The sequence below is a fragment of the Scomber japonicus genome, chromosome 4 (assembly GCF_027409825.1).
Source record: "Scomber japonicus isolate fScoJap1 chromosome 4, fScoJap1.pri, whole genome shotgun sequence".
In the NCBI taxonomy this organism is placed as follows: domain Eukaryota; kingdom Metazoa; phylum Chordata; class Actinopteri; order Scombriformes; family Scombridae; genus Scomber; species Scomber japonicus.
The window spans coordinates 4,354,713-4,382,448 of NC_070581.1; the positions used below are offsets into that span (position 1 = coordinate 4,354,713).

The 27,736-nt window shown below is 38.4% G+C and overlaps 1 protein-coding gene across 1 annotated transcript; it reads right to left on the reverse strand.

Moving 5' to 3' along the window:
• Positions 1-3,715: 3,715 nt before the first annotated feature.
• LOC128357917 (sodium-coupled neutral amino acid transporter 3-like) lies at positions 3,716-27,663 on the reverse strand. Its single transcript, XM_053318339.1, has 16 exons — positions 27,478-27,663; positions 22,163-22,307; positions 21,989-22,058; positions 21,475-21,590; positions 20,481-20,554; positions 18,430-18,522; positions 18,194-18,275; positions 15,834-15,916; positions 15,535-15,593; positions 12,165-12,281; positions 11,863-11,942; positions 6,985-7,085; positions 6,757-6,881; positions 5,906-6,050; positions 4,681-4,784; positions 3,716-4,551 (listed from the first exon to the last, which is right to left on the reverse strand). Exons 2-16 carry the CDS (start codon positions 22,225-22,227, stop codon positions 4,447-4,449), a joined length of 1,419 nt encoding a protein of 472 aa, XP_053174314.1. The 5' UTR covers positions 22,228-22,307; positions 27,478-27,663; the 3' UTR covers positions 3,716-4,446.
• Positions 27,664-27,736: the final 73 nt, after the last annotated feature.

Sequence of the window (27,736 nt, forward strand, 5' to 3'; positions counted from 1 at the left end):
CCCGGGCTATTCAGTGCATGCTTTAAGCCAAGTAAGCCCATCCACCTTATTAGCATTATCATTGCTCAACTTTTTGTTTGGGCTTAATGTACGGTGGCCCTGAAGGGCAAACGACACCAACAAAAAGGAAAACACAACGACATTAACAAAAACACAACGACAAAAAGGAAAACACAACGACATTAACAAAAACACAACGACAAAAAGGAAAACACAATGACATTAACAAAAACACAACGACAAAAAGGAAAACACAACGACAAAAAGAAAAACACAACGACAAAAAGGAAAACACAACGACATTAACAAAAACACAACGACAAAAAGGAAAACACAACGACATTAACAAAAACACAACGACAAAAAGGAAAACACAACGACATTAACAAAAACACAACGACAAAAAGGAAAACACAACGACAAAAAGGAAAACACAACGACATTAACTCCTAACGGAAAGGGTTGGTACCTGCTATGACAAGGATAATTGCTGATTGGACAAAAGCACGTCCGTCTTTTTAACAGGCGGGAAAGGCTGCTTACGCCATACCAGGTAGTTTAGTGAATGCACGTCCATATATATATATCTGATGATCTCCACCTGCTTAATCCAAGCATGATGCCTCATGTTGTGAAGTACAATTGTAGGATCCGAAATACCGGACACCATTTTCTGTATTTACATGTTCAAATAAAAATAAATAAATAAAAAGTCACCCGACACGGGATTTGAACCAACTGCAAAAAATTCCCAGCCTAATGATTTACCATTAGGCCACGTAGCTATACAACAAGCATTTGTCATAAAGTGATACAATTACTGTTGAATTAAAAATCACGTTTGCATAGCCACGACTGTCAACACACCATGGCCAAATTAACTTGTGACCACTGTTATTGCAATGATAACACTTTAGCACCTTACAGGTCCAGCTTGTTGCACCTCTGAAAAACATTTCACGATGATCAAAGATCACGTCAGGTAAAGATGGTCTAGTAAAATCACGCATTTGATGTTTTAGACACGTTTATGTCCATCAGTCCGTGTGTTGTAAATCATGTTGGAGCAACAGTGTGTAAAATAAAACAATTTGAAGTCGAGCGGAGTAACGCGTGGCATATAGGATATCCACACATATTGGCATACTCAGTTATAAAATCATTCATCACATCACTTGTTGATATGAAGAAGTTTAGACTGAATGGATAGTGGGTAGTGGAGCGAGGAAAGCAATATGACCAAATATGAAATTGATTACCTGGTATGGCGTAAAGCAGCCTTTCCCACCTGTTAAAAAGACGGACGTGCTTTTGTCCAATCAGCAGTTATCCTTGTCATAGCAGGTACCAACCCTTTCCGTTAGGAGTTAATGTCGTTGTGTTTTTCTTCTTGTCGTTGTGTTTTCCTTTTTGTCGTTCTGTTTTCCTTTTTGTCGTTGTGTTTTTGTTAATGTCGTTGTGTTTTCCTTTTTGTCGTTGTGTTTTTGTTAATGTCGTTGTGTTTTTGTTAATGTCGCTGTGTTTTTGTTAATGTCGTTGTGTTTTTGTTAATGTCGTTGTGTTTTACTTTTTGTCGTTGTGTTTTCCTTTTTGTTGTTGTGTTTTTGTTAATATCGTTGTGTTTTACTTTTTGTCGTTGTGTTTTCCTTTTTGTTGTTGTGTTTTTGTTAATGTCGTTGTGTTTTACTTTTTGTCGTTGTGTTTTCCTTTTTGCCGTTGTGTTTTTGTTAATGTCGTTGTGTTTTCCTTTTTGTCGTTGGGTTTTTCTTTTTGTCGTTGTGTTTTCCTTTTTGTCGTTGTGTTTTTGTTAATGTCATTGTGTTTTCCTTTTTGTCGTTGTGTTTTTGTTAATGTCGTTGTGTTTTCCTTTTTGTTGGTGTCGTTTGCCCTTCAGAACCCCGGCCTTCTGAACACACACTATGGGCCATTTGGTTCCATTGTGACACAAATCACGCACAGAGATTCAGAATCAGAATAGTGTTCACGGAACTATTTTCTAAGAGGGGTCACTGTGAGCTTTCATAATAGTCAAATCTCTCCTGCGTCATGGTGCTGCAGCCAGGTTTTCAGCCTGCACAAGGCTGAGAAAGAGCGCTCAGATGCCGCGACAGATATGGGCCAGACAGAGTTTAATGAGCATTAATTGTATGAAAAAGATAAATATAAGTCAGACAAATTGAGTTTAAATTCAGATTCGTTATTATTATTACAGTAACTAAGTTAATTAACTATTGGTGTAAAACTGAAAACTCAACCACACATATGTGCTGGACAGTGGGTGGGATAGTGGGGGCACCACACACATCCACAACTACACACCTCAGTCACTTAGAAAAGATGTAAAACTGAAAACCCAACCACACATACAGTAGCATATGTGCTGGGTATAGTGGGGGCACAGACAGTGTCTTGATCTTGATTTTCGGTGGGGGAGGTGTCCAGCTCGAAGGTGATGGGTTGAGGGGGATGGTTGCAGGGCTGTCCCATTGTCTTTCAAAGCGAATGCCCCCGTCCCCCACTGGCCCGCACTCACATTACCTCAAAACCCAGTTGCCTCCGACAAAAACATAACGCAAAAACATAACGCGTGTTCAATTTTCTTTGATTTTTGTGCTTACCCAGATAGCAAAATTCCCATATCTGGCCCACACCTGACATGTTCATCCGGTCCACATACAGCATGGAATGATGGCACTTGGGCGGTCCACTCATGTTTGCCAAAAGTGGGCCATAACCAAGCCATCACAATGCCAGATGTCAACCAAAAACACACCAAATAAACCAGTTCGGCCAAGACTGGCCCAAATATGTTTCAACAAAGGTGGGCCAAGTGTGTTTCCTTATATGTGGGCCTCTTTAGGCTCACATCCGGATTAGTCATTGCCATAATTGCCATATTTCGGCCAAAGATGGGCCATATTCGTTTTGTGATATTTGGCCCAAATGTAGCATTTACTACATGGGCCAGTTTAGGTTCACGTCTGTTTTGTCCAGGCCAGAAGAATGCCTACAGTGCCGGATCATTGCCTCAAGTGGCCCACATTCGCATGCTATCTGGGTATCTCATGTGTCAGTAGGCTACGTAGCTAGACGGTGTCTTTATCTGTCTGTTTTATTCATGTTTGTTGCTGAAATACGATCGGGAGGCTGCACGGGTTGTTTTATTTTGAAAGACGGAAGTTTTATTATGCCGATTCAGTGTCTGACTTCCTGTCTGGTGCAATCTGCTCTGTTGAGCTTGTAGCGAGTTAGAAACAGCTCCGTCAAAAATAGAAATGCTGCCTATTGATAGCACTGCAGTGTGGAGAGCCGCTGCTGGGATGTTGCTGACACGCTGCTAAGACGCTGCTGAGACTCTCCCGGTGGAAACACTCTCATTGATTATAGTGGTACCTATCAGCTCCGGTGACCGTGGCGCAGCTGTCACGCACCAATGACGGACCCGGTGGAAATTGGGCTTTATTGTGCTTATCTTCTCTTATCTAGAAATGTCAGTGTGGTGGTCTATGTATTTGTTTGGTTTTGTTGTGTCATTTGTTTTGTTTTTGTTTTTATACTCAACTCATTTACTAAAGATTTAGGGAGTAAATTCCTGACCAGTTACAACTTACAGATGGCCAAATTGTGGCAAATGATAGCTATCAGCCACATTGTTTAATGTAGGTGAAACATTTATTTATAATAAAAAGAAATACAAAAAAGAAATAAAAACAGGTTTCATCCTTTGTGAATTTTTATTAAACAATATCCACACGTTGTTCAGAACCAATTCACAAATTAATGATGTCAAATTAATTGGTTCACAATTATATAAACTAAAATGCCATATTTTGGCTGATGGAAGACAACTTTTTTCTTCCAGTTTCAGTCAGTCCAACACTGTTTGCAGAATCACATCATTTGAAGTGAATTATGTGATAACATTTTTTCGGTTTTCTCATTCTGTATGTTCTTCTGTTGAGCAGACATAATTGGACTAAAATGTTAAATGCCATGATGGGATCTGTTTTGAATAGCATTGTTATAAAGCAAAGCTGCTACCAAATACCAAACTTTGCTGATAATTAAACATGTTTTTGCATTTAGACATTTGCCCAATTTGCTTCTAATATTGCTGCTAATAGACACCACATTTAGCCACTGTGATGGCAGTAGTTTTAGTATTTGAGTTGCTTGCAGGGTCAACATGTTCATCAGCTCTTCTGGTAGAACAGAGAATCAGCACCTGTGAGGGATCCTAGTGGTACATGTCAACCTGGTTGAGTGACGAGACACAACTGGCCTCTCAACAGTCTGTAGGAACAGATTGTCCTTCTTTCGATTAATAAACAGTCTGAGCAGTGGCCTAGCCTTCCAGCAGTAAGTTGAATCATGCTTTCCATCTGGAGGACTGGAGCAGGGGTACCATGGAGGGCTGCTACTGCTGTGGGGTTGGGATGATGCACTTTAATGTCCACCAAGACTTCGTTTTTCCCCGCTCGTCCAATCAAGCACAATGAACGTCAGGCTCATGGTCATGAATATAAAGCCCAAAGCTGTGAAACACACAGCCTGAAAACCAAATAAAGAGGAACATATCAAAATGAAATCCATCTGTAGTTCTCTGTTTATATATATATTCAGTTATACTTCCTTTTAGTCTGTTGAATCTGGGCTCTACATCCAAGCTCATAACTTTACCTGGATCTTTGGTCTGGAGTTAATGGGCTCATGGTTGGTGGGGATGATGCGAATGTAGAAGAGTCCAGGAAGGATGAAGATCAAACAGGGAGCAGTGGTTGCCCCTGGACACAGAGAGGAGATGGCATTGGTCATTTAATTTTAAAATAGTAGTAGTTAGATCTCAGCTAGATATTGTCTAAAACCAGCTGTTGGTCTTGTGCATGCATGCAGATAATTCACTATTCCACTGATCTACAGGTGGCTGTAATCTACCATGATATTCATTAATGTGCCAGCAAAGGCAGAGAATAGTAATAGAGATTTAAAATACAAACAACTTTTATGTATATTCTACGCTTTGGTTAGTTTTTATTTCCAAATGTTTCCATTGTTCTTTATTTTACTATTATTTTATTGTTATTTTTTTTACAAATTTTGATGTTCCTGTCTCTCACCTTATCTGCCACAAACACATCCCAATTCTCTTTCAGGCTGAGTAACTGCTAGCTCGTTACACTAGCCTCATTTGTAACCCTTGCACTTTGTACATTACTCTGTAATTTGTTCAAATCACAGTCCCATGTCAAACTTTAAGAAAAAAATTAACTGTTTAACCTGTTACGTCTAATTTTCACATAGAGAACATTTTCATTGACTGTGTTGCTGCAAGTTTCACCAGATGGAAAGTATCTGTCTGTGGAAATAGTGTTAACAGATTTAAATAATGGTTTTAACCTGGGCAAATCATTCATTATCACACATGGACTGTAGATATTTGTGAGAGCACAGAAATACCTCTCAATGTGAGACTAAACAGAAGTTAAAACACGTTCGTCCTCTCCTAAAGTTTGAATTCAGAGCACTATGTGCGTTAATTATGGAGTAATGTACAGAATGTGGTCATAAATGGGGCTGCACCTGACATGTGTGATTTGTTAAGGAACAAGGAGTCTGGGATGGGTGACAACACAATTATCATAAAAAATATTGTTTTTAAAAACTTAAAATAAAAGAAATAAAAATTAGCATTTTGAAATTAGAAATAGTTATATAGAAATACGAATGAACACAAATAAAATCAGGAAAATAATTCATAAAATAAATAATTATTATTATATTAAAATAAAATAATTTGCTAATGTATCTGTTTCTCTGTAGTCATACAATTGTTTATGCATAGTGGAAAGGAGTGCCATTATTTAGTAGCTTGGCAAAGTCTTCAACTTGAAGTATAATGTCCTACCAGTAATGCCAAAGATGTCTCGAATGTTGGGGACTAGAATGACCAGCAGGTTGACAGCAAAAAGCAGACACACAGCGATGGCAATGTGATGGAGCCAGTGGAAGGGCTTCCCTGGGAACAGCAGCTGCAAGAGAGCTCGACGGATCTGACAGGAACACAAACATAAGCATGTATAATACTACTTTGGTATCACAACAAGCACCATGTGCAACACCAAGTCAGGAAGCCCAGCACAGTATTATTTTCTTCCCTTTTCCAAATATTGGCAAAATATTACAAATATGCACAGTTGTCACTTTATCAGTTAGCTTAATGATTTTTCTTAGTAAAACAGATAATTCAATTCAACAATATATGCGAAATGTGCAAGTGAACTTAAAGTGAATTAATTAATTTTATAAATTGTGAGTTTATCCAACACATTCTGCACAGCTCAACCTCCTCAAATTTCACCCCACTCTTAGTCACATTGCAATAGAATTTGAAGATCAGTGATTGGATGTGTCTGTCTGCAAAGCTCTCTAGTTGCAATGATCACAGTTCTGTATGTTCAGAAATCTTTCAGCATATCTTATTTTACTGATGAGTATAAAGTTGGCAATTTTACTGATCAATCAATAAAGAGGAGATTCCTCTCAATTTGGTAGATTTCCAAATATTAAAGAAAACTGACATTTTGCTGAATTTATCATGTGAGGCGTTGTACCACCAGTGTTTCCACCTTGTCTTAGATTGTTTACCTGGCTTTCCATGTCCACTTTACTTCAGTATTGAATTTAGTACAAAAACACATGGGTATTTCAGGTCAGTGACTTATGTATGTGTAACTCAAGGGCCAGACATGCTCTTACAGGGAACAGGACCACAGGTACAGTCAGTGTGACAGCCATTAGGACAGCCAGTCGCACACAGAGGATCAGAGTGTCCAGGGGATCCACCTTACTGTAGGTGTGGAGGAGCTCTGCTTCAGTGTTCCCTGTGCACACACACAAAACACACAGAGCTATAGAACCAATACACTTTACTATCATCAGACTGAGATATGCTTGTCAGGTGAATGAAAGAAGTGTTGCTCTCACCGTAGAAGGTCAGATAGCCAAATATGGCAGTGAAGAAATACATGGTGAACATGCCAAGGATGGAAACATTGCCAATATTCTGCATTCTTCTCTTGGTTGGGCTTAAGGGGAACAAGATAGCAGACTTTAACCAATGGAGTACATGATGACAAGAGAAAGAAAAAAGGTTGTTGCTATAGTTTATTTTCAAAAGATTTAAACCTACAATATCTTTTCTTTCCACTTGTAAGCATGAAAAGCCAATAGTGAAAACAATGCTGACATACCATCATTATTTAAGATGATATGTTGAACTTATTAACAGTTGGTTATTTCCACATATATTCACTAGCTAGTCTACAGCTAACTATGTCGTCATTTGGTGGTAAGCAGGTAGTGTACAGTGGGTTTTTAGAACTCTTTTTCTGAAAACAACACTGAGAATGCTAACAGTAAACAAAAAGTTCCAGCTGGACAGCTAAACAATAAGCAAAAATGATTTATACCATGGACATAAAGCAGACACACCTATTTAGCAGAGTAACTTTGGTTATTGGAAAGTTATACGACCTGATATAGGATTTATTGCAATATGCAAAAGGTAAATGTACGTGTGCATATTTTTAATACTATACCTTTTCAATGTAGTTTGCTGCAGTATGGAACTATTTTTGTGTTATATTTGCTAAAATTGTCATTATGTTCTGACAGTAGAATGACAGATAAACTGTGAAAAAATCTGGTGTCTCTGGGTCCATCCAGTGGTCATAATACCATTTGCAAGTATCCACCGCTCCTGGATCAAAACAACCAATCAGCAAGAAGTGTCAATCACACTCGTGCACATGCTGCTTGGAAGCCCCCCTTTCCCACGCAGCTCGGCAGCGCCCCTCCCCCACACAGTGCATGCTCTGCTCTCCCTAGGTCAAACCAGCTGCACATGTGCGACTCACATCGGGTAATGACAAGGCTTCCTCTATTACTGTGATTACAAGCCTGCTCGTGCATGACAGGTTCCTCTGTGGGGAGGGGCTTTGAAGGCAGGGCTGCAGCGCAGCAGAGATGAAGAAGGAGGGATCTGCAGATTGCACTCTTTCAAATTTTCTGGCTAAGTCCACTTTTTTCTCATAACTCTATTAAAGTTATATTACCTGAATGAGACTTGTTGCAATCCACAGTATATTTATGTGAATATGTTTAATACTCTACCAGTTTTATGTAATTTGTAGAACATGTGATGCTAGTCACATTTAGAGTGTTTACATGTTAGTGTCAATAGCATAGCTCTCAGTATAGTAGAACCCCACATTATTGTTTATTAGTATTGTCAGTATTGCAATTTTGGTTGATTAAAGTGACTGATGAGAGGGATGTTTGTACTTTTTTAGACAGAGAGGACAAGAAACTCTACTTGCTTGGTGTGTCTTGTCGGTCTCTCCTGTACAGACAGTGCTGCATGCACTGGTCCTCAGCTTTTGTCTTAAGACCTCAAGACTCACTCACTTTTAGTCTTAGCTTCTCTAAAGGCAGAGGATGAAATTGATGTGGATAGGACAGTAGAGGAGGACCTGGGTAAAAGTAGACATCCACTTGTTGTCACTCACCAATGAAGATTGCACCCAACGAAGAGCTGACTGCCAAAATAAAGTCTGCTAAAGAGACGACCATTCTCCACATCACTGACACGGGTACTGAAATTACCAAAAAGGAGCTGGTGGAGAACTTGGGCAACATCATCAGCAAGTTCCTCCACTAGATGACAGAGATGCAGGTTGAGACACAGTCTACCTCAGAGAGACAGTTTGGTGTGGGTTTCTAATCTGTTTTAGTTGTCACGGCATCCAAGCACAAAAATGACACCCAGCACATCTGGGTGTCTGACTCTAATCAGGTTGCTGTCACTGAAGACCCTTGTGCTGGAGACATCAAGAATCTTGTCAAGAAGTACTCTCAGTTTATCAACTTCCCTATCTATGTTTGGGCTAACATGACTGATAGTTAATGAGCCCATTGAGGAAGACGCTGAGGCAGCAGGTGAACTAGAGAAAGGGGCTGCTGAAGATTAGACTGAGATTGAGAAAGAGGAGGAGGACAAGCCCAAGACAAATAAGGTTAAGAAGATGATAGAAGAAGATCATCAATCATACAAGATGAGTGAAGGAAGATGAATACAGGGCGTTCTACAATAAGGACAGGGATGACCCTCTGACTCATCCACTTCACTGCTGAGGGTGAGGTTACCTTCAAGCCCATCCTGTGTGTTCCCAATGCAGCTCTGTGGAGCCTCTTTGACAAGAAGAAAGACTTCATCAAGCTGTTCATGAGGAGAGTTTCCATCACAAACGACTTCAACAACCTCAGTGCTGGCTCCCCACAGGGCTGTGTGCTAAGCCCTCAACTCTACAGCCTCTACACGACTGCAGCAACACCATGGTGTCACAATGGTGACACAACAGTGACAGGGCTCATCTCTGGGGGGGGATGAGTCTGCATACCAGGACAAGGTGTAGTGGCTTTCTGAGTGGTGTATGGAAAATAACCTGGTCCTAAACACCACCAAGACCAAGGAGGTGATCATCAACAACAGGAGGAAAAACACATTCAGCCCTTACACATCAGTGGTATCTGTGTGGAGAGGGTCTCAGACTTCTGCTTTCTGGGCATCCAGATAGAAGAGGACCTGACCCAGAGCACTGACACCACAGCATTGGTTAAGCAGGCACAGCAGAAACGGTACTTCCTGAGGATCCTCAGGAAGAACCACCTGACTCATAAATGGCTTGTGTCCTTCTACCACTGCTCCATAGAGAGCATGACCTACTGCAAGTCTCCAGAGGGTCATCACCACTGCCCAGAAGATCATTGGCTGCCCATTACCCTCCCTGGAAGATCTCTACAGCCCCTGCTGTCTCAAGGACCCATCTCACTCTGGACACAATCTGTTTGAACTGCTGCGGGCAGACATTACGGGACATTAATATCACAGACAAACAGTTTAAAAACATTGTTTTAATGCCAGAGCCATAACTGGTCTAAATGCTCAGAAAACTTGATTTTTGTACAGTGGCAATAACACTTTATATGTGCAATATTAAGGGAAATTGTGCAGTAATGTCAGCAGAATGTGGAGTGTGTATTATGTGTTTTACCTTCCTTTTAGTTTAGTACAAAATATTTTTATTTTTTTATATAGTTGTACTATATTTATTTGCTATACAAATAAAGATTGATTGATTGATATCTTTTATAAGCACTGTTTTGGCACCGATAATGATTGCTTGCTATTTCATTGCACATGTACAATGACAATAATGACAATATTCTATTCTATTCTATTCTGCCCAAGTACCTGAACCTCATCAAGAAAGTGGTTGACTCTGATCACCTTCCCCTCAATGTGTCGAGAGACATTCTGCAGCAGCACAAACTGCTCAAAGTTATCCATAAAAAGCTGGTGCATGAGAGTTTGGACATGATTAAGACTATTGCAGAGGAACAGTACAACGATAAGTTCTGGAAGTTCTGGAGTTTGTAACCAACATCAAGCTGGGTGTCACTGCGAACTACTCTAACAAGCAATGGCTTCAGATGCTCTGCAACTAACCAGTTCACACCGTTGCAACTTTTCCCAGCAACATTCTGAATCAGTTTTGTGTCATTGCTAATCATTGATCTGAACTGGCCTTTATGGAGATAGGATAGAGTGCATGCTCTGACAGAGCAAGGATGTACCCCTCAACAAACACATTGAAGAACAGCCAGGGGAAGAAAAAGAGGAGCCTACTGAGGAACACTCTGAAGATAAAGAGGACATTCTAGATGAGGAAGACAATGTAGAATTGACCTAAACAGACAAAGATGAACTGTGAAACACTGAATCAAAGGACATGTACAGTAGGAAGGCTGAAATTGGATTTGAGTCTTCCAGCACCACCATGGTAGATATTATCCTGGGGGGAGTCCCTGGGTATGAGTTGTTTTTTTTTTAGACAAGCATTGTTTGTTTTTTTACATTAAACACATTACATTCCTTGTGACGAAATTAACTAATATTTATCTGACCTGTTTATGGAAAGATGTAATCCTGTGTCTTGATCAAATAAATGTTCCCTGAAAAAAGGAAACTCTACTGGGACCTGTGAAATGGGGCTCCATTTCTCCCAATAACAGCAGTTTCCATCTGAACAGCCAGATTACCATGTTAGCCTGCTGCAGTTTCAGCCTGAAATCCACCCACAGAATGTTGAATTTTAAATTTGTTTTTTGAGTTTTAAATTGTTGATGACATGTTTATTCAAATGTGAATTGCATTGATAGTAATTGTTCAAGGTATATTTGACATTATATCATATTTTGACTTTAATGAAGTTCATTGAACTTATTGTCTTTTATTTTTCAACTATTCTGTGCCTAGTTAACTTGTTAACACTTTAAATCAGGGGGATCCAAAAGCACTTGTAAATCACTTTTAAATGAACGTTTTTCATTTCTTCTTTCCCATTAATCACCTCACAACCCCTCAGATTTATCTGATGACCCTTTGGATGGACATAAGCCTTAAATTGGCAACCACTGGACTAAACTAGCTAACTGTATATAAAGTTGTGTAAACTAGCTCCACCTCCAGCAGCTACAACAATAACATGCTGCTCTAACACTGATGCTTCACTATTAATAATCTAATTATGTCATAGTAATCTATCATTTATTTTGCTGTACTTATTTACTTTGACTGAAGTAGGATTTTTCATGCAGGATTCATATATACTTCATCATTTATTTTACTTTTTTGTGTTGGTATTTTTACTTAAGTAAAAGATCTGAAAACTTCTTCCACCACTGGGAAATGCATACTGTGTAGCCTATGTGAAATGTAAAAATCTTATGTGTGGCTCTTACTTGCTCAGTTCAGTGTAGATGGGAAGCACTTCAGGGTGACAGACAAAAGCAAATGCCAGGATGGGAATGGTATAAGCTGTCTGTAAATCAAATAACATAACAGAGTCATTTTACTTGGTTGTTTACCAGGAAGGACATCAACTCTGAACGTGTTCAGCCATGTGTTGCATGTAACATGATGCATCCAAAAATAGTTTCTGACCATAAATGTGTTCAGAGTACACATTAGCCTTTAAACAGAGTGCATCATAAATAAACAGTTGAAATGCAGATGATTTTGTGTCAGGAAGCTCATCTCTGACCTCTTGGTTGATGGTGAAGAATTTGGCAGTGCATGAGTTGTCTGGGACTACTGGGCTCACAGTGTGGTTGCCAAACACTTCCAGAGGACAAGCAATGTTGAACCTTTTGTAGATGACCTGGTGTGGCAGAGAAAGAGTGTTAGAAGAAATGCCACCTTTGCTGTGGTTAGAAAAAAACATGCTCTATTGGTTGGTATCTTAACCATGCCTTTGTATATAGGCAATTAGTTTGAACTTGGCAGTTACTCCCTGTCTATCCAGCTGAAGCCATTCAGATTCAACCTAGAGACACTGTATTCTTTAAAGACTGTGTAAAGTGAATCCAGACATTTTCTTCTAAACACATTAAATAGGTCATAAATGTATTTCTTAAAAAGGTGTAAAAAGCATTTCAACCATTTAGATTTGAATTGTGGAGCTAGGCTTCACAAACTGTGTTTCATGATTTCTGTGTGATAAGCATAAACCCACCCTGCTGCTGTAGAGGTACACACTACTACTACTACAGTCTACAGTTAACCAGTTTGCTGAGTTAGCCGCACAGCAGCCGAGTTAAGGCTGATTTATGCTTTTGCGTCGGACCGACAGCGTAGCTATGTGTAGCCCTCTGCGTCGTAGCCTGACGTGCACCTCAAAAAAATCCTAACTATGTGTCATGGCAATGCGGACTGCAAGGGCTGTGATTGGTCCGGTCAAAGCGTCAGTTCTTTAGCCACCGAGCTAGCAGCTGAGTTAGCAGCAGAAAGCTCTCAGACGTAGCGTCGATGTTTCTAGTAGAGGTGGTGACTTTGACTGACAGGCAGTGGCGGCTGGCCCAAAGGGGGCGCTGGGGCTCCGCCCCACCAGCTGTTGAGGGGAAAAAATATTTTTTGCATTTAAAAAAAAAAAATCAATGTCAGTTTTACTTAATAGTGTGTGTGCCTACATGCAATTTAAATCATTTAAACAACATTTCCACCAACTGACACTCATTAAACAGTGAATTTCCACTGACAGACAGTGTATCATTCTCTCATGGGGCGCTCGGCAAAGTGCCCCTGACCTGCAGCTAAACAGCCAATCCGATTATGGTTGCTAGGGGGAAATTATGAATAATTGGCCTATCAATGTCGCCAAATTTAACGCCGGCGGGGCGCTGGAAATTTAGCCCCAACTGCTACGTAAAATGCTTGAAGGTTTAGGATTGCTAAAGCTACATGATGAGCCAGCGATAGTTTTTTTTCGTAGTGCGACTCCCAGACTCTGTCCTACGCTACGGCGGGGAAAAAAATACGTGCGACGACGATGGCGGTGACAACCGGAGTTCAAGAGCAGCTTCCACCAAATTCGGTTAAATCATTATTAATCTACCCTTTTGCAAGACAGACGACGGAGGAAAAACTTCTCGTTAAGGAGGTGGAACTGAAACTGAAACATGGATGCTGTCTACATCGCAGGAATCACCCAGGCATTCATTAACCGCATGCAGGCTATCAGGTATGTTAAATGCATTATTATGTAGCCTAGCCTAATTGTTAATTCTCTGCATAAATTATGTGTAGCCTTAAATGCTTATATGTCATCTTATTCAAATTATTAATTTATCTGTGACGTTTAGATGAAATAATTATAACAACCTTGGGTTTGGTTAATATATCCCTAACTAGTTTTCACAACTGACTCATAAAACTTATGTATTGGATCAGGGAGGCTGTTCCTAATCTGACTGAGGATGAGGAGTACAGGGGACCTGTTCAGGAGCCACCCACAAAGAAACGGAGAACATTGGGAGAAGGCACGCAGAGGAACAGACACACAGAGGAACAAACAGACACACAGAGGAACAGAGAGGAACAGACACACAGAGGAACAGAGAGGAACAGAGACATTCTTGTGTCTTTGTATAGTTGTATATATAGCTATATGTTGTCAATATGTAATAATATTATAGTATTATGTAATTGTAATATAGTTGTGGAGAATGCTGTGACAGGCTGTGACAAATGTATGACACTGATGCTGTTTTTTGTCTTGATTAGAGAGGGTGTTAAAATCATCTGTTTTATGTTTAATTTTTTAAAATAACTTGGTTCTAAATTCTTTGTACATTTTAATAGGAAAAGTTCTGTTTCATTCTCTCTTCTCAACCCACACTCACCTTAGACAATCCCCCCCTCCACTTACTCACTCATTCACTCACTCACTGTTGATTTGTATAGATTCAGCTGAAATCATACCCTTGTTGTGAATTTATCCCTTGATTGTATTGTATAGTATTTGATAGCATAAAGTCTAATTATAGCTGTAAATTGTTACTTTTTCTGTGAAGAGACTGTGAAATTAAATTATTATTGTGGAACTGTAGTCATTTTCCAACTGTTCATTTGAATGCTTATGCTAGATTAGGCAGGGAAATCTGTTGGCACACCAGCCCCACCAAAAAAAAATTTCACCAGCCGCCACTGCTGACAGGTGACACTTGGTAGGGGGTTTCAGCGAACTCGGCGGGCACTCCCACAGCGTTTGGTAGCAGAGAAAGAGGCTGAGTTTTACACAACTTTGAAGCCTAATTTCATATATTTGGCGATTTTTTTAATCATTCAAATTTGGCAGGGTGGTAAACAACTTTCTGTGGTATGTCAAACTCAGAACACATATTTATTCTTACTTTACACAGACTTTAATGTATTGATTAATTAGGTCCTTGAGTTAAAACAACATTAATACAATTTTTGGTCATTTAGTGACGTTGGGAACAAGCTGCAAATAAAAGCTGTGCCGTATAGGAAGTGTATACCTCGTACACATACGTACTACATTTCTGGTTTATCAGAGTCATAGCAGCAAGCTGCTGCTGGGCACCAGGTTGGTGAGAGTGAAATAAAGCAGTCATTTTGCAAACCAAAAGAATGAGTTAAAAAGAAGCTTAGAAAGCTCTATAGAGCTGAGGGGAACTTTAGAGTTGGTGATAATTATATGTGGGTTTGTCACTACAAGCAACATCTTTGACATGCACACAAGCATATATAATATTGTGTGCACATATTGTGGGTCTTCCCGAATACTGCAGTTCTGGCACTTAACTTAACACTGTACACTACATGGTCAATGATGTGATTATTATTATATTAGGAGGCCATATTTTATTTATTTATTTATTTATTTCCTTTTGTTTCCAATAACACCCTGGTTTTACATGGGTGTTACATAGAGCAACAGTGATTCAGTTATTTAAAAAATATGTCAAGTCAGCAATCAGTTGTCAGTATATGTTATGTCCTTTCGGTTATAATTGATATACTGTAGTTTATTGGGAATTTATTCCCCTCAATGTAACAACAAATCATTTTTGCAGTGCACAAAAGCTTACAAGTCACTCATAGTGACTTACCGAAGTGAGGAAGAAGACCATGCAGGAGAGAGAGAAGCCACTGGTGTAACCAAGATATCCTGAAAGAATGTGAGAAAATAAACTTCAGACACACCTAAAAAAAGGCAGATATATTGGAGAGCAGAGACAATCTTTTAAAAATCAGAGACAGTTTATAATAATGAACATTAATTAATTACAAGGGAGAAATATCTTTTCTAAACAAAATTAAACAAAAAAACAACAAAAAAATATAATGAAAGGACTTGTACACCCACAGAGGTTGTTGAGTAAAATGAGATTGAGGTTAAGTGACATACCCAGGTGTTTCATCAGGGCCAGTGGAAGGATGATGCAGGCAGTGACGATGATAATGAGGTAGTTTCCATTCATGAACCAATCACTGCATGCAGAACATAACACATGGCACAGATATACTTTTTTAACAACACATATATGTAGAAAAGCAGTTGTGACACTAATGGCATTGTTCATATACTTGACTGTGTACTTTGTGAGTCCCTGAAGGACCAAAGTATATTTGCAAGGTGGAAGATGAAGGCAGGTCACCAGAATATCTGTCTTGAGAACTTCAGATTTTTCTACAATGTAAACATAACCAAATGTGGTGACACTGAAGGACTGTGTTTAGAACACATGGTTCTTTGGCATTAACAGTGATTGTTTTAAATCATAATCCTTATTGTAGATATCTGAAATTTCATTTTTACTAGTTATAATACAATTGTTGAATATCCATAATGACATTTTTACTTGTCACAATGTATTCTGGATTTTCAATGCATTTGCATTGTGGAAAGGTTTTTCTTTTTTGATATCTGAAATTTAAATGATGAGAAACTATTATATTATAAATATCTGAAACTGGAGTTTTTCATAGTGAGGATTCTACACTGCAGATCCAGAATCCAGAATGTTTATTCTAGATAACAAAATTGTAATTGTGGCAATCTAAAATTGAAAGCCCAATACATATCAATGGCAAAAGTGACATCATTTGTCCTGGATATGTGTGTGGATATCTGAAATGACAATTGTGGATTATGTTAATTTTGGCTAACAAGAATTTAATTACAGATACACTACATGGACAAAAGTATTGGGACACACCTCTTACTCGTTGAATTCAGGTACTTCATTCAGACCCATTGCCACAGGTGTTTACAATCAAGCACCTATCCATGCATACTGCATATACAAACATCTATGAAAGAATGGATAATTCTGAAGAGCAATATGTCAGTTCATGAAATTTCTTCCCTGCTAGATATCCCATGGCCAACTGTGGTATTATTGAAAAGTGGAAGTGTTTAGGAACAACAGTACTCAGCCATGAAGTGGCACCATGTAAAGACAGAGTGGGGTCAGTGAGTGCTGAGGTGTATAGTCTTTAAAAGCCGCGAAGTTCCAAACTTCCTCTGACAGTAACATCAGCACAAAAACTGTTTGCCAGGGCTTCATGGAATAGTTTTTCCATGGCTGAGGAGTTGCATGCAAGCCTTACATCACCTCACACAATACCAAGCGTCGGATGGAGTGGTGTAAAGCACGCTGCTACTGGACTCTGGAGCTGTGGAAATGTGTTCTGCGGAGTGACGAACCAGGCTTCTCTGATGGATGAGTGGAAGGAGAACTTTACCTGCCTGGCTGCTTTGTGCCAACTATAAAGTTTGATGGAGGGGGGGTAATGGTATGGGGTTGTTTTTCTGAGGTTACTTCCAGTGGAGGGAAATCTTAATGCTTCAGCATACCAAGACATTTTGGGCAATTATTTGCTTTCAACTTTGTTGAAACAGTTTGGGGATGGCCCTTTTCTGTTCCAACATGACTGTAGCCCAGTTGGGTTGGGTGGTCAGGTGAGTTTGGTGTGGAAGAACTTGACTGGTCTGCACAGAGCCCTGACTTCAACCCCACTGAACACATTTGGGATGAACTAGAATGGAGATATCAAGCCAGGCCTTCTTGTCCAATGTCAATGCCTGACCTCACAAATGCTCTTCTGTATGAATGGGCAGATTTCCCACAGACACACACCAGAATATTGTGGAAAGCCTTTCCAAAAGAGTGGAAGCTGTTATAGCTGCAGGGGGACATATTAATGTCTATTGATTTAGAGTTGGATGTCATGAAATCTCCTGTATGTGAAATGGCCAGGTGTCCCAATAATTTTGTCCATATAGTGTATGACAGGGGTTGTGACACTCAAAAAATATCTCTTTCACAATATAAGTCTATGGCACAATTAGCCAATTGTGCAAAGGCCCTTTTGGGCCCCATTAATAATTCCTTTGGATACAAACAGGCACAATTTGGTGCTTGGGCCCTTATAATTCCTTCAGATATCACAGGGCCTTTGCACTACACTCTGTTTGGGCTCTAATAACAACAACAACAACAACAACAATAAGAATAGGAATAAGAATAGGTGAGTCACAGACAGAGTAGAGAGAAGTCACACAAGTCCTTTCATGGTATTTCTTGACAATAACAAAATATAGTAAGTCAGCATTTTCTACAACAAAAAATATGGTGCAACACTAGCAGTTTTCCTCTACTTCCAGACTTTGTGTTAAGGTTAAACACACTTTCTGTAACAGACACACACAACTGAAACCCTTGATTTCATTTTGTTGATTTCAAAGTTATTGACAGTACTCACTCAGAGCTGGATGTCTGACCAAGAAAGGCTTGGATGACCAATGGTAGCTCAGATTTCACAATGAACAGGTAGCTGGACATGGCTGCAGAGGATGAAAACAGGTCACTCTCAACAGAGATTGTCTGACATATTTGGTTCCTTTGGCACCAACATGATGATGTACCACCACCAGCTACTCACTTGGTGGTTGACAGAAACCGTTCAAATATCTCAAATAGATACCAATATTGTCTTACCTCCAATGTTATGTAGTGTTATAATGACAGCTGCAATGATCTTCCCTGTGTGGCCAAAAGCTCTCAGGCCCAGCTGCTCATAGGCACGAATACCTGAATAGACCAACAGCAGAGTGTGAAAAGGGCTCAAATATAAGATATATTCTTTGAAAATAACGTGTCCAAAATGAGCAGGTAGGTTTTATTTGTCATATATGACAAATCCTATATCACGCAAACAGAGCCGGTCCTGCCTATACACAGACTATGCAGTCTGCGTAGGGCCCTGGGCATCCAAAAAGGCCCTGCCCACTACCAAGTCTGCACCTGAGTCATAAAGCATGCTCATATTTACTGATAACAATAGGCAAGATGAAGCGCAGCTATCCCTCAGGCGACTCAAAAGGAAAAGAAAACAACGCGAGAGTGAGTTGTGGGAACAACAAGCAGGTATTTGTGTTCTCAATCTCTGTCCAAGTGAGTTGCCACTTATTCATCCACAGATACACATATGCCCACTTTTTATGTCCCATTGATGCTGGAAACTGAACAATTTCGCCGCATTTGCTGTAATAGTATAAGAAATAAAAAGAGAGAATTGAAAAAATGTAAATGTAATGTAAATAGTTTGTATTGCATTGTAACAAAGTAGAGATTCCTGTTGTTTTTTAAAATAATTTATACAAGAAATTCAACTTGTTAACTATAACAGTGTTATACTGCACAATAAGAAATCTTGTGTTCTTCCTACCTGCTGTAGCCATGACTGTACTGCTGCTAGAGGTGCAGGATGCATGTGCAGTGAAAAATGAACCCACGGTGAGTAAAAATGTGAGGAGAGCTTGGAAAACTGCTTGGGGATAAACTGTATTTATTTGATGAACGCCAACAAGCAACTGTGTTTGTTCCTGAACTGCAGCTTGGAAAGAAAAGTGCATTTGTGTGAATCCACCAGCACGCTTGCACCTTAAATGTTAAAGCGGGAACAGTGTGTATCAGGTGTGATTGTGTGGCAAATTAAATAAATGGTTTACATGGCAGCTGGCTCATAGGTCAGGGCCCCTTAACAGAATTTTGCTTAGGGCCCCAGGGAGGCCAGGACTGGCACTGGATGGAAATACACAAAAAGAACAAAACTATTGCACTACACAACCCAGAAAAAATGCAATAATATTGACGTGGAAATCAATCCTAGGAAAAAACAAACACGTGTGTTAAGTGTTTGGTTCTCAGTTTAACCTGCAAGAGTTTCTGAAGACTAGTGTGACACATTTTTCTGCTGTGGGGGAAATAAATTCATGATCAATTATTAACCTTAATTTAATCAAGTAACCCAATTAGAGATAGAAAATCAAAGTTGTATTAAAATAGTAGGTCTTATATAAAATAAATCATCCATCCAAAAAGAATGAGAACATACACCTCATCACGTAAAACAATTGCACTTTGTTATGGGAAGGTTCAAAATCTTGTTTCTAAATTGTTGGCAACTTATGTGGAGTATTGATTTAAAAAGGGGTCTTTCCAAAATTATTGTTGACTTTGGGTACATGGAGTGTTAGCCAATCATATGATTGTGTAATGTAAGTACTGCTTGATTTGATCAAGAGTGATGAAATGTAAGAAGGAAGTTTACCAACAAGTGCTTTGTACATGGATAAGTAAGTACCAGTGCATAGCATGTCTATCTGAGAGAGATGACCAACCTTCTATTATGGGATGCAATGATGGGTACCATAAACATCACTAGTGATAAAATGGAGATAGGAATGACAAACTAAATCTAAATAAAAATGAGTTGAAAGAAATGGACAGGGCTACTGTAGAAAAGAACTGGGTTGCCAAGATTACTGTTGTCAGACACACAAATGAGGAATTTACATTTTGCTTTAATAATGTTGTTTTCAATTTATCATGAGAGGCTTTCTGGATGAGGGCTTTCATCTCCTTGAATTAATAGTATTTCAGGGAAAATGTTCCTATGAGTGTGTCTTTTCAAACAAAAAAAACAGCTGTTCAATCAGGGTAATCTTATATTCAAGCAATATTTTCAAAATTGAATAAAGCCTTACCCACAACTCCAGCACTGCGCAGCAGCAAATGGACAGAGTAACAAGACAGACAGGCTATACATGTCAACAGAACCCTGTAAAACACAAACAGTAATGATAGGATTTACCATTTACATCACCACATACATGTTGATTATATTCAGTACTGTATTGCTAATCTCTGAGTATAATTTAGCCTTTTCTGTCAAATAAGTAGAAGGAGGGAGCATCCCCTCACCTACCCTGTTAATGAGAGTAGAACACTATTCAGTAATCGTGAAAGAAAGGTTGGACTATCTGTCTGTGTATTTCACTCAACTGATACTGGCTCTCACACATGACATGTAAGGCTTGAGTCTACATGAGATCACACTGTATACTGTGAAACATTTCTGTGATGTTTTGAAGCAAAAGAAAAATAACCCAAATTTATTCAAGTTTCTTATGTTACGGAACTTTGTTATGAAGTTAAATAACAAATACAAACTAAAACTATTTAAAATTGATTAGCGTTTTTAAAGCGTTTGTAGTGCCTAAAACCTGCACACTACTGTATATCAAATGAATTTATTTTTTATCCAGCGATAAATATATCACATCACAATGTTTGTGTGGTCAAAATCATGATGTGAAAATATTGACCTGACTTAAGATGGTGCTCTGTGTAACTATCCTAATTGGATAACAGTCTTATTATGCTTGCACAACATACTCCTAGTACTTTAAATAAAAGCAGTGCTTTAGTGTTCAGCATTTGTGTTTCACCACCATTGGATATTGTATTTTTAGATTTGAAAACATTTCCTTTTTAACATTCAGTTAACTTCATATGTCATAACTATGTATGCCACAACTATTTCTTTCTAACCAAATGTTGTGTAATATTTACCTTGTCTCTTCTGGTTTCTGTTTGTGTACTGTCTGTCACTTTCAGGGAACCACTGAGGTACAGAACATGCGTGTGGGTGTTTGTGTGTCCACCCTGTATCAAAGTGTGTATAGCTCTGGGACTCACAGGAAAAGGACAATGCCTGTGTTTGACATGGCATATGACAGACCAAGAATGCCGCTGCCCATTATGGCGTTGCTCAGGTTGAAGACAGACATCCCAAATGAGGTTTTACCCTCAAACTGGAAGAGACATAAAAAGAAGATATAAGCTAATTTAAATATATATAATATATGATCTAAAGAACACAATAACAGTAATAACTAACCCTAACCTTTAATTTTTCAGTTCAATTAATGTTAGGTAGTCATAAGGGACTGATATTTCTATTTTCCACTGAAAAGCAAGCATATCACAGTCATCAAATTAGAGAGATAGGCACATATAGCAGATCTGTGAGTGTACCATCCCTGGATTCCAAATAATAAAAGGGTTGATTAATTAGTTCATATGATGTTGTAGATTCTTAAGATATCTAAGAAGCACATGAAATCGTTATCTGAATGACTAAAATAAAGAACAAACTGGAACAATAAACTGCATGGCCTCTGCATGGCCTCTAACCCTCTCTCATACTCACATCTGTGAACTCAGGTCTCTTTGACCCATCACTCTTGTGCGGCAGGAACTTCTCTTCCTCTGGTGGCACTCTGCGATTCATCAAGAACAAAAGAAACATTGAACTTATAAGCATAATTAATTTTGCATAAATTCAGAGCAATTTTAGAAACTAGGAAATATATAAGAAACATACCCTCCCTCCACCAGCGCAGCAACTTCATGTTGGTGATTACCATTAGATAGCTTCTGCAGCTCCATATTTGTTAGGTGCAGCAGGCTGATTTATATCCTCAGATAAATGAAAATTTTAAAAATAATAGAAAGGCATGGAGACAGATCTGAAAAGGAAGAGACAAAAGACAAATACTTCAAATAGCTTATTTTTATAATTGTATGTTGACTGTACACATATAATAATAATGATAATAATAATAATAATAATAATAATAATAATAATAATAATAATGATAACAACAACAACAACAATAATAATAATATAGATATTATAATAATGATATCTTTGCACCTAATGAATATGGTACTGACCAACACTTCAATTAATGACAGAAAGTGTCAAGTCCTTTATTTATACAACACAAAATTACAAATCACAACAATCTGACAATATGACAGTTTATCCCCCACAACTCCACAAAAACAAACAAAAAAATAAGAACAACTCAGGAGGGAGTTGGCCATTTTCTGTATCATGATGTCAGATTGTAAAATATATTGACTATAAATATATAAATATATTGGCTACTGGTTAACAGACAGTGCCAGAGCTATGCCAAATGAAAGAACTATCAATCAATCAACAAGCCGAAACAGAGAGACAGTTGGATTAAGTGTTACACTGATAAATTGAATGCTACATCTGAGCAACTTCATGGTCCATCTCAAAAGCCAAGCTATCCATTCCTACCCAATCCTGTTACTGCTCATTTATTACATACAGTCAGTGAGAGACGACTGATACTGAGAAAAGGTGAATTACACAAGGAGAGTTCAGCAGCTATGGTAAGTCCCATGTCATCAGTACCAAGTAGACATCAACAAACACATCGAAGTCCATCGAACCAGAGGCCCACCTCCGTCCATGTGCCTGTTTGTTTGGTCTGAATGTATCAACGGAAGCATGAGCAAAACAACAAACACTGCAGCATTTATCCACAGACAATTCAGGTCACACACAACAATATTCAGTTGAAGTTTGCTTTGAACTACTATCATCTTGTTTATGTTTGTACTGTTAAAAATGACCTAAACATTTAAGCATAACTGGCTTGTATTACTGTCTCAGTGCTGCCAGCAGTAGGGTTGGGATTAGACAAAACTGGAATACCAGAGTCTTAGGGAGCCCAAAAGCCCCAGGTTTGTTGTGTGTTTATGATAATGAAGTGGTTCCCAAAGGTTACTGCAGCACTAGGGTGCTTTATTCTTGGGGTGCCTGCAATAATTAATTGATAAGCTGCACACTATTAAATTAATCACGATTTTGGTAATTGATTAATTCTTTTGACTTTGTTTTTTTTAAACATTAATCCTACTGACTGGAGTACCTACAGATCCTAGAAGCATACTTTTTGTAATATTATATATGTGTATCATAAAATGGTTTCATGCCTTTGTCAATCAATTTGTCCCTAATCATATTGTTTTCAGTTTTCTTGTTTTTCTCTGTGCTTTGTTAAAATACCAATGTATCACACAGTATGGGGGGTGCGGGGATAGGGGTACTCTGTCATTTTGTCATTTTGAAGGCTTTGAAGGAAGAAGAACTTGGGATAAAAGTTGCAATATGTATTAAAGAAAAGTATATGTTTTCATTTTACACAACATGCAAGTTAACTGTTAACTTGTTGCCCCCCCTCCCACCACCACCAAAATCACAGAATTAAAATGTTGCCATTTTGATGACCATCTGAATAGTTTGCACATGGGTCTTTGCTAATAAAAACAATGGAACTGGATAACAGAATCAAACCTTATCTGTTAGTGTTATATATAAGAAATGAGTCCTGTATTGGTGGGTCAAAATATTCCCAAGCCCTGTGAAAGGCAACGTGGCTCTTCAGATAAGAGGCTGGAGTGAAGCCAAGTCTGGACGGCTCCAGTTGTGGATATCTCCTCCCTGTTGGCCTCGGTAATGACAGACAGAATGATAACAGCTGAGAATGACCTCCCTGCTCAAATATGACTGAGCTGTTTCCTCAGACATTGACATTTTGTACAGTAGTAGTAACACATGGACAATATTTTTAAACATTGACTCTATACAGGCATTATTTTTAAACATACCCCCTATACAGAGGGCCATTTTTATAGCTTTTCATAGTGTTATTACTAAATATATTCATGTTCCCAACAGTCAACAGTGGATATATATATATATATATATATATATATATATATATATATATATATATATATATATATATATATATATATATATGACATTTAAACCTATATATTCATACTGTTAATAATGATGTAATTGAACCCCTTACATTTAATATAAATTGGGGGGTTGTCTGGATTAGAGTCAGGTTCTATCTGTCCATTCAAAGTTCCATTCTCACACAGACTAGTCTTACTTTAATACTTGTTAAAGAAAGATACGTCTGCACTGTGTTTCAACATTTTAAATAAAATAAATGAAAACTTTTAACCCGACCATAGATCTAAATCTTAAATTTTGATCAAATCATAACTGGTTACATTTCAGTTTGGATTTGGTTGAACTTAAATAGATTATGCATTTTTATTGTCATATTGTTATGTCAAACTACACATTTGACTATTACTATTACTCACAAGTTTGAACCTACTTCTGTGTTTAAATTGGTTGGACAATATTCAATTTTAAATTGAAATTACATTGAAATTTTAAACAGAAAACAGACAATAATGGGAGAGAATTTAAAGTCAAAGTCAGTTTCTGTAGCTGCCTGCTCACCTAACAGTATATGACTTACAATAATGCAGATACACCCACCCATCCTGTGCACCAATCAGGCTTGAGAGGTTCCTTGCCAATGTTTTCTGGCCAAATACAGATTTTCAATTGTAAATAGAAACTATTTATGACAGACTCTGCTTGTAGCCTGGGGTCACTGAGAGTCAAATCTATAAACATCACTTGTGCAACATGGTCTGTGAAAATCTTTTAAACTTCAACAATTTGCAATGTATCATAAGTGTCCATACATGGTGTAATTCTGCAGCTGATATAAAACAACTACACTGAGTTCAGCTCTTAAGATTGAAGAAGACTTCATGAATTGGCTTATTTACATTCAGAGCGTACTGATGATGACATATAAACTGAAGTTATTTTACTGTCTGAACAGACACCTTGAGTAGACAGGCTGACATTGTATCATGTTTGTTTAATCTGTACACAAACAGAAATGTTTTTGCAGTGACTGTGCAGCTTCCTGAAGTGTCGTTATCACAGTGTTTACCAGATTTGCGACCATTGCTTTAAGAAAGTCCCCCATCTGCACCACATCATAACAAAACATTGTTTCATTTGAAAGACTATTTTTTGTTTCACATTATCTAAATAATTTTGAAACACTTTTATAGGTGTACAGAAAATAAATAAGTCTTTAAAGGTCCCATATTTTTATTTATTACTTTTCTGGTGTTTTATTTGAAGTCTTGATATCCATAAGAGGATATATTTATATGTTTTTAAAAACCATGTCAATATATTTTAACATCTCATTTCTCATTGGAACTCTACTGGGAACAGGCTGTTTTGTGTGTGCTCAGTGCCCCTCTCTTCTGATTTAGCTGACCAGACCAACCACAGGTAATGAATTGTAGCCTACTGTAGCTACTGTGTGTAAACTAGGACTCTGGGTAAAATCTATAAAAATAAATGATTTTGGCCACTGCTGAGGACATCCAACAACTGTGCAGAGTTTTCTCTGCTCTGCGTGAATGGATGAGCGAAGCCCCATGCTCGGGTAAAACACAGAGAGCAGAGGAGAAAAGAGAAACTAGTGTGACCATTAATGACAGCAAAACACTTTCACACTGAGCTGAAATTAAACAAGTGCACATAAATTAGGTAAATAACATAAATCAAAATATTTTGTTTCTTTCAGGAGGCATAGCGGGTCCTGTTGTATGGGCTAGCCTCCCCTTCAAGGCAAATGCTGAGCATATAGTCGTGACATCACAACTTGATGGAAGTCCAAACAACTCATTTTAAAGGCATTGTTTATGAATATGGACTGTATTTTGATACTTTCAAAGTATTTTTTATAGCACCTAGACCTGCTTTATAATAAAAAGAGAGATGACAATGTCTCTTTCTACAACTTGGACCTGTTTCCTATTATGGGACTTATTTCACATGGACAGTATACACATGATTTGATCCTTCCACAGAGTTAGGTAAGAGGGAACATATAGTGTACAATGTGTGCCTAAATGGGGCCCTGCCCTATGTTCTTGCATGGAATGTGTACATTTATAGCTTATGTAATACTGTCACCCTTGTTCATGTGTTTCAGTGTTTTTGAAAGTGTACAGCTCAGTAACCTCTTAGGTCTACAGTGTGGTATGCATCTCAAGTTTACCTCTACATCAGCAAAACTGTCTGCCCTTGTTTTTCTTCTTTGGATTTCTCCTGAATTGCACTTTGACATTTCATTACTGTACATTTCTGTGTAGTGGTGTAGATACACATACATGTCATGAGTAAATGAGTACATGAAACATTCTGTCATCTTCTGTCAACAAAGTTTGAGGTGTGATGTTTTTATCAGATCTTAAATGTTACATTTAGCAACCTTCCTTCACAACTAGACTCCCCATTTATCACTTGAAATGCAAAAGTAAAACATTTAAAAAATAAAATAGTAAAATGAGTAAACATAATAGGGGACCCCAAAATTTGTGGACACCATAAAAAACAAAGTACATGCCTGTGAGTGAATTGGGATCGAAAGGGTGAAGATTACACGATTCACCAAAAAAAGTACAATTCGGCCAAGTTTTTTGAAACTTCTTTTATGCACAAGCGAATACACTTTGCGTCACTACTAGAAAGAAAACCAGACCTCCACCAATATATGACTTTCCCTAGGTATTTTATTTTAAAAACATGCTTGTTGTGTTACAATCACCCCCATATTAACAAAACAAGCAAACGTTGACAAGTTAGTATATTAGAAAATTTCCCTTTTAAAGATCTTATAATCTCATCAGGGACTACTGTCAAGTAAGTTTATAGTAAAGAATAAAAGGACCAAGCATTAAAAAAACAGAGACAGGAACTGTTGAAACCACATGAAAACAGTTCTACAATTAGTTTAATAAGTTAGGTACACCTTTCAAAATTAAAGCCTCCGAGTACTGACTCAACACAACAATGCTCTGCTCTTCTTCCATGCCCAAGCAGACCTCCCAAGACCTCCAAAGCAGACCTCCTCAAGTAGCAAAACCACGTGGCACTACAGTAGCTCCAACTCAGCCAGTGGAGTGACTTACCTCCAGAAGCAGGCCCAGCTGACTCTCTCAAGCAGAGCAGATCGTGTTTGGTGAAGTCCTAGGATCAAATGTGTAGTTTGGGCTTGGAAGACAAGTAACATTGGCCTGTTTTTGAAGCCCTGCAGAGAAGCACACAGCGTCTCAGGGAGAGCTTGGTGAGAGGGTTGCAAATGTGGGAATAGGCAGTGAGGAGGGAGGGCTATGAAAATTATGGTTTCAAATTTCTTGTGATGTCATGGTTATAGGCCCTCCTCTTCCT

What these genes read in the sequence shown, in the direction of transcription:
- LOC128357917 (XM_053318339.1), bottom strand. Translation starts at nt 22,227, where the DNA reads ATGGAGCTGCAGAAGCTATCTAATGGTAATCACCAACATGAAGTTGCT. An exon ending in ATCTACACTGAACTGAGCAA is followed by an intron (nt 7,086 to 11,862) that starts GTAAGAGCCACA and finishes GTTCCCCTTAAG; the next exon opens with CCCAACCAAGAGAAGAATGC. An exon ending in TGGCTATCTGACCTTCTACG is followed by an intron (nt 6,882 to 6,984) that starts GTGAGAGCAACA and finishes GTGTGTGCACAG; the next exon opens with GGAACACTGAAGCAGAGCTC.